Source organism: Morus notabilis, unplaced genomic scaffold, assembly GCF_000414095.1.
Source record: "Morus notabilis unplaced genomic scaffold, ASM41409v2 Scaffold35, whole genome shotgun sequence".
Lineage (NCBI taxonomy): Eukaryota > Viridiplantae > Streptophyta > Magnoliopsida > Rosales > Moraceae > Morus > Morus notabilis.
The window spans coordinates 921,063-929,109 of NW_010361505.1; the positions used below are offsets into that span (position 1 = coordinate 921,063).

Below are 8,047 nucleotides of genomic sequence, written 5' to 3' on the forward strand. Positions count from 1 at the left end.
ATACAATGTTTAAGGTTACATAAATAGTCACATAATTTTCATTTGATATTCATTTGATATTCATAAATATATGCACATAAAATAATGAAGAAAGTCTTTTATTAATTCAATAATAAAGATCCTATTACATCTCATGCTTCTAGGACACTATTCCTAACAAGATCGTCAGAACCACCCTACAACACGACAACAGTGGCGGCGAGCTCGAATCTTCGGCAATCGGTAGTGGAACCTCAAAATTGAGTTGGGGCTTTTGCTCAACGTCCTGTTCTAAGTCTAACGAGCTCGATGGTATTACTTATAATTTGCTCAACGTCCTGGGCAGCCACGGGAGGAAAAAGGAAGGGGAAAAAAGAAAAAGAAAAGAAAGAAAAGAAAAGGAAAAGAAAGAAAACAAAGAAATAGGAAAAATAAATAAATAAATAAATAAAAATACATTAAAATTAAGTGTATTTTTAAAAACTTTTGAGGTGAAAATTGAAAAACTGAAAGTAATTTATAATTTCTTAAAATAACTCGAAAACTTAATCTTTAATCACAAGATTAATCAGAAAAAAAAAATCAATTTTAGGCACACTAATATACACAATTAACATAATTAAACATGTTTAATTCTAGAGGGCGTTACAGCTCTACCCTCCTTAAGAAATTTCATCCTCGAAATGGGAACTTACCTCAGGATATGAATAGATGTGGATATCGTTCTTGCATCGTTACTTCCAGTTCTAACGTCGCTTCCTCAACGCCATGGTGTTGCCACAACACCTTCACTAGCGGAATCTCGTGACAGCGTAAACTCTTCATCTTCCAATAAAGAGTTTGAACTAGTGCTTCCTCATAAGTCATGTCATATTGGATCGACACGTCGTACCATTGTACAATAGCTTCCGGATCGGGTTTACACTCACGAAGCATAGAAACATGAAACACATTGGGCACGTGAGGTGCTTCCGGATCGGGTTTACACTCACGAAGCATAGAAACATGAAACACATTGGGCACCTGAGGTAACTCAGGTGGTAAGGCGAGTCAATAAGCAACGACACCGACTCATTGCACGATTCGGAATGATCCAATTTGTGTATAGATACTTTATTTTTATTTTTTATACTTACTTTGTTTTAGTTCTTAATCATCATCTTATTAGGTTGCCTAGATAAAGTTAAGTTACAATAATCACAGTACTTAACGGCAATTCTAAACCCAATCCCTGTGGAGACGATACTCACTCACCCTATACTCAAAACTTGACACCGTACGCTTGCGGAAATTTATTATACAAAAATATTAAGCATCAAGTGCGAAACATATAAAAAGGAAATATCACCTGATCAGAGACATTGTGGATAGAGGCGATGTAGCGATTCTGAAGATTGCGTCAGAGAACAACCTTGCTGACCCGTTCACCAAGACATTGCCATTGAATGTATTTAATCGGCACTTAGATGAATTTGGGATTAGAGACATGACACACTTGCTTTAGGACAAGTGTGATATTGTTAGGAATAGTGTCCTAGAAGCATGAGATGTAATAAGATATTTATTATTTAATTAATAAAAGAGTTTATTCATTATTTTATGTGCATATATTTATGAATATTTTATGAATATCAAATGAAAATTCTGTGATTATTTATGTAACCTTAAACATTGTATATAAGTGTTATATATGAGAGGATAATGTATAAGGATAATAATAAAAAATGTTATTCATAATGAATTTAATTAAAGTTCAGAATCTTTAATTAAAACTTTATTAATACATGTCATTTTCATTTAGAATGGAACAGTGCTATCCGCACTGCTAATATGGTGAAATATTGAATAAGTGTATTTCGCATAATGAGATTGTGTGGAACAGGGACACAGACACAATATGAATTTCTAATAATTTTCGTTAAGCATAGAAATTCTAATTGAGTCTACCGATGGTCATATATAGAATAGCCAAATCCATGATTCAAGAGAAGTTTGTTAGAAATCTTACCTCAAATCCTTCTCTTCATGACGCTGAAAATTTCTTGAAATTCTTCTTTGGTTTGGAATCCGATTGATTTGAGGCAAAAGCGGGAGAGAGAGAGAGAGAGTGAGAGGACGAGAGTGAGTGAGAGAATGAGAGTGAGAGAGAGAGCGTGTGCACGGGAAGGGAAAGAAAAATGAAGAAAAAGAAAAAGGAAAAGAAATGAAAATGGAAAGAAAAAAGGTGCCAAAAATATTTAAGAAGACAGTCTTGGAAATATGTCTACACACACTCCTGGGGTAAAAATATAATTACTAAAAATTTTTAAATTCCTTTGAAATATTTAAATTTACAGGTCAGAAACATTTATTAATCAATGATTAATTAATTAAACCAGATTAGGCACACTAATAAATCTTAATTAGCTTAATTAATCTTGTTTAATTTCTCGAGGTGTTACAACTCCACCCCCTTAAGGAATTTCATCCTCGAAATTAGGACTTACCTCAAAATGCAAATAGATGCAGGTACTGCTTTTGCATCGTCATTTCAAGCTCCCATGTCGCTTCCTTAACTCCATGGTGCTGCCATAAAACTTTTACTAAGGGAATCTCATGTTGACGTAAGCTCTTCATCTTCCGATCAAGAATCTGAACTGGGGCTTCCTCATATGTCGCATCATACTATATCAGAATGTCACACCATTGTACCACGGCTTCCGGATCTGGTTGATATTTATGAAGCATGGAGACATGGAACACGTCACGCACGTGAGATAACTCAAGCGGTAAAGCCAGATGATACGCCACGACACCAACTCGTTGCACGATCGGTAATGGTCCAACATACCTTGGCACAAGTTTTCCTTTTACTCCAAAATGAACAACTCCTTTGCGTGGGGAAACCTTCAACAAAACAAAGTCACCTTCCTAGAATTCCAAAGGCCTACGCCTTCTGTCAATATAGCTCTTTTGACAATTTTGAGCCGTTAACAATCGTTCCCGAATAAGAGCTATCTTCTCATTATTCTCTTGAATAACTTCTGGTCTAGTAGTAAGTCGATCTTCTGGTTCCGGCCAACAAACAGGTGATCTACAACATCGACCATAGAGAGCTTCGAACGGAGCCATGCCAATATTGGCCTGATAGCTATTATTGTTAGCAAACTCTGCAAGGTGAAGATATTTCTTCCAGTTTCCACAAAAATCCTGAATACAAGCACGAAGCATATCCTCTTGAATTTGAATAAATCTTTCAGATTGCCCATCAATCTGAGGATGAAATGCTGTGCTAAAATTCAATTTTGTTCCCATGGCTTCCTGAAAGCTTTTCCAATACCTTGTATTAACATGAGTGTCGCGATCGGATGTGACAGAGAATGGCACTCCATGAAGTCTAACGATATGCTCCAAGTACAACTCTGCCATAATTTTTCAGGAATACGTCACATGGAATGGTATGAAGTGTGCAGATTTCATTAACCTGTCTACCAGCACCCAGATGGCATCGTGTTTCTGCTTAGTCCTCGGGAGTCCCATCAAAAAATCTATGGTGATGTGTTCCCATTTCCATCCTGGGACAGGTAGAGACTGCAACTCTCCCGTAGGTTTCTGGTGTTCTGCTTTAATTCAGAGACAAGTTACACATTCTGAAACATGTTCACGAATGTCTTTCTTCATACCACTCCACGAGTATTATCTTTTCAGATCTGGTACATCTTCGTACTTCCCGAATGAATAGCGTACCAGGACTTACGGGCCTTATGCAGAATTGTCTTCTTGATCTCATCCACCTTAGGAACAGCTAGGTGGTTGCGAAAGTAAAGTGCTCCGTCCTCTAAGATTCTCCAATCCTCAAGTTGCTCTCCATTTTGGATTCGAATCCAAATTCCTTGGAGATGAGGATCTTGCCATTGATTCTGCTTAACTTGTTACACAAGGGCCGGTGTGCAGATCAAATTATACACCATTGCCTAGTTATAATCCTTGTAGTACTGAAGATCATAATCACTTATTACTTTAGTTCTTTTCCAATCTTCTATAGCTAATGACGCCATAGTTCCTGTAGCCTTCTTGCTAAGGGCATCAACTACCACATTAGCTTTTCCTGGATGATATTGTAGCATGAAGTCATAATCTTCCATGTATTTCATCCATCTCCTCTGCCTGAGGTTCAGATCCTTCTGAGTAAACAAGTACTTCAAACTCATGTGGTTAGAGATAACCTAAAACTTTCCTCTATAGAGATAACATCTCCATATCTTTAGAGCAAATATCACTGATGCTAATTCCAAATCATGAGTAGGGTAATTCCATTCATGTGGCTTTAATTGGCGATATGCATAAGCTACAACGCGCCCACCTTGAATTAAAACACAACCAAGGCCACTCTTTGAGGCGTCAGAATATACCTCATATGGCTCTTCACTATTAGGTATAGTTAGGACTGGGGCACTTGTCACTCTAGTCTTCAATTCCTGAAAGCATCTTCACATTCAACGTCCCATTCGAATCTAACTTCTTTCTTAGTCAACCGAGTCATCGGTGCAGGAATGCTCAAGAAGTCCTTTACGAAACGCCGATAGTACCCTGTAAGTCTGAAACTCTGCCACATTCTTCGGCCTTTCCCACTGTAACATTGTCTCAATCTTTGAAGGATCTACGAAAATTTCTTGTCCTGATATTACATGTCCAAGGAACTTCACTTCTGTCAGCCAGAGGCCACACTTTTCTTTCTTCGCATACAATTGGTGTTCACGAAAAGTTTGAAGAACAATTCTCAAGTGATGCTCATGTTCTTCCTAAGTCTTCAAGTAAACCAGAATGTCATCGATGAAAATAATTACAAACTGATCCAAGTAAGGCCAGAAGACCCGGTTCATTAAATCCATGAATGCAACTGGGGCATTCGTCCACCCGAAAGGCATCACTAGAAACTCAAAATGCCCATACCGAGTTCTAAAAGCAGTTTTTGGAATGTCTTCCTCCTTAATCTTTAGCTGATGATATCCTGACCTCAAGTCAATCTTAGAGTAATACTGTGATCCACCCAACTGATTGAATAACTCATCGATCCTCGGCAGTGGGTATTTATTCTTCACAGTTATTCTATTCAATTGACGATAATCAATGCACAACGAAGAGAACCGTCGTGCTTCTTCACAAACAACACAGGTGCACCATATGGGGAAATACTATTCCCGATATACCCTTTTTCTGCTAAGTCTCTGAGCTGCTTCTTTAATTCTTTCATTTCTGCCAGTGTCATTCAGTAGGGAGGAATAGAGATAGGAGTCGTTCTCAAAATCAAGTCAATACTGAATTCAATTTCTCGGTCTGGCGGTAAACTGGGTAACTCATCAGGAAATACATCCGCAAATTCATCCACCACAGGAATTCCCGTATTGTCTCCAATTACCTCGGGTTCACCTTTTAAAGTAAGAAGGAAAGAAAAGCAGGCTAGGTTCCTACATCCTCTAACACTGTATCTTAACAGTCGTTCTTCCAGGACTGGGTTCATGTCTGCTTGATAGGTGATCATCAAAGTTACTCTCCTACGGTAGCAATCAACAATTGCACCGTATTTTGAAAGCCAATCCATTCCGAGCACTACGTCAAACAGACTCATCGGAAGGATAATTAGATCAGCTCTTAATCGTTCACCTCCAATCATGATTTCACACAATCTACATACACTAATCAGCTCCACACAGCCCAGTGGGTAGTTCAACATCATCAGGGTTTCCAAGCTCTCAACTTTCAATTTCAAAGTTTGAACAAAAGAACTTGATATAAAAGAATGAGTAGCACCGGTATCAAAAAACACATGTGCTAAAGAGTGGGAGATCAGAATTATACCCTCAACCATAGTGTTGTTGGCATGTCCTCCAGAATTGCCTCCTGTCAGGGCATAAGCTTGTCCATGTGCTTTCTCCTTTCCTTTATCAGCAATATTAGGCCTCCTGGTTCCTGGCCTATATTGTTGTGGCGGAGGTATCGGCACCGGTCCCGATGTTTGAGGTTGAAACTATGGATAATAGGACGGTCGGTATGATGGCGCAGGAGGAAATGGCATTAGTGCTGGCAGCTGTGGCTGGTAAGGTGGCACAAACTGCGGTGATCTTTCTTGACCGTAAGAACCATCACTCTGAGATTGCTAGGTCGGTGGCCGATTCCGATTAGGACAGTTCCTCCTAATGTGGCTAACTTGCCCGACCACTCTTGTCACTTCCAGATGAACTACTGCCACCATTGATCATCTCTCTACTAATCTGTCCCTAATTACGGGTTCTTCTATAACTCCGCTGTGGCCCGCTTGAAGCAGAAGGTCTGCCAGAAACAGAAACCTGACCAGCTGCTTCCTTACTTTGATAATAAGCTAGATTATCTTGCTCCATGCTTGTAGCAGTAGCCACGAAGTCTCAAAAATTTTGAATTCTCAGAGCCACCAATGGTCTCCTTACAAAATTCTTAACTATGGGGATAGGCCCACGTCTAAATTCACAAAAATAACTCTGCTTCCTCCCCTCGGCCGATCGCTCATTCTGAGCTCGAGTGGCCATCCCTTGGAAAGCAGCATACATGGCATCCATGAATTCTTGACTCTATGGTGCTAGTTGGTTAACGAATCTATGACGCGGTGACATCTCCTTTAACTAAAAAGAAACTAGGCTATTTAGTGGATTCTTGATGTCACACATGTATGTACAATCCTGTAGTTTATAAACCTAATGCTCTAATACCACTTTGTCACGCCCCGAAGCTGGGGTTAGTGACGTGGAGGCTCATTTAGAAGTTAAACCTAATTAGGAGAGTAATTAAACAATTGGAAATATAGTAATTAAAACCAAAAGTAAATTATTAAAGAGATTTCTAAACGAGCACCACATTTAGCTAAAAATAAATTCCAAGCAAGTTACGGGGTCTGCCGAACTTTCTGATTTCAAGAGGTAAAAACTTGAGCCTCTAACATCATTCAGGGCTTCACCCACAGGATATATAGTATTGTACATACATGAACATGTAAATAACGTTACAGACATCAACCACAGTCTAGAAATCCAAAGTTCAGAGTTTACAGAATTCACAATTCTTACATTTGTACACAAGGAGGATGATCACAATCCTCACTAAATCAGGTGGTAGCAACTAACTCAGCTATTCCGCACTGCTCATAGCATTGCCTGGGAGGGATTTAATATTTATGAGATAAATAAAATGTGAGCGAAAGGCCCAGTAGGATGTATTTTTAAATAAGTTTTGTAAACAAGTAAATAAATGAATGAACAAGTAAATAGATGAATAAATAAATAAAAGTAGACATTCAGTTCCAAGACAACAGCCAGAACCTCACATCCTTTTTCTGAAAGGAATATAAACTGAAAATTCTATATTACACGCATCAGCAAGTAACTTATCCTTTGATAAATTACTTACACAACCACAAGCACAAGCCTTAACACCACCATAGTGGCCCGGTCCGGGTTTGAGGTTCTGCCCCCAAGGATACACTCTCCATATCCTATCTAGGCCATCAGCCAGTTTACCAATTCGCAAGATCTCTTATCTTAAGAAATCATTCATTAAACTTTCTGAAATAGTTCATTATAATTCTAATAGCTAAAATCAAGCTATTGTTTTTAAAATGCTTTTCTTTTGCAAACATGCCCTTTCTTTAAAACATTTGCAAGGACAAAACTCTTTTAAAATCAGGCTAACAAAGAAAGGGGTAAGAAATCATGCCTCTCAAGTACCAAACATGTGGCTAGCATTGCACTATTCCGGCTTTTGCTTCCTCAAAGCCTTCAGTTTGACTCCTCAACTATCATTGATACAGAAGAACACTTTAGGATTCCATTCTCATTCCTAAAGCAATTCAATATCAATTATACCCTTTGATTTCCTTTAGTGTGCCTTAATCCAATTTCAAGTTTCGTAAATCATTTCATGTTTCAATCATCATTCCAAGGATTTTGATTCCAAAAAGTGGATTAAATATGCTAATCCATCTACTCTAGATCCTCAAATGAAGCTAATTTGGGTTCTCTTCGAAAATCGAGGTCAAAATAGGGCTTCCAAAATAAATCAC

At 38.4% G+C, this 8,047-nt stretch overlaps 1 protein-coding gene across 1 annotated transcript; it reads right to left on the reverse strand.

Moving 5' to 3' along the window:
• Positions 1 to 5,227: 5,227 nt before the first annotated feature.
• Positions 5,228 to 5,827, reverse strand: LOC112091908. Its single transcript, XM_024166645.1, has one exon. It carries the CDS (start codon positions 5,825 to 5,827, stop codon positions 5,228 to 5,230), a length of 600 nt encoding a protein of 199 aa, XP_024022413.1.
• Between the last annotated feature and the right edge of the window lie 2,220 nt (positions 5,828 to 8,047).

Coding starts and splice junctions, on each gene's coding strand:
- LOC112091908 (XM_024166645.1), bottom strand. CDS start 5,827: ATGGTTGAGGGTATAATTCTGATCTCCCACTCTTTAGCACATGTGTTT.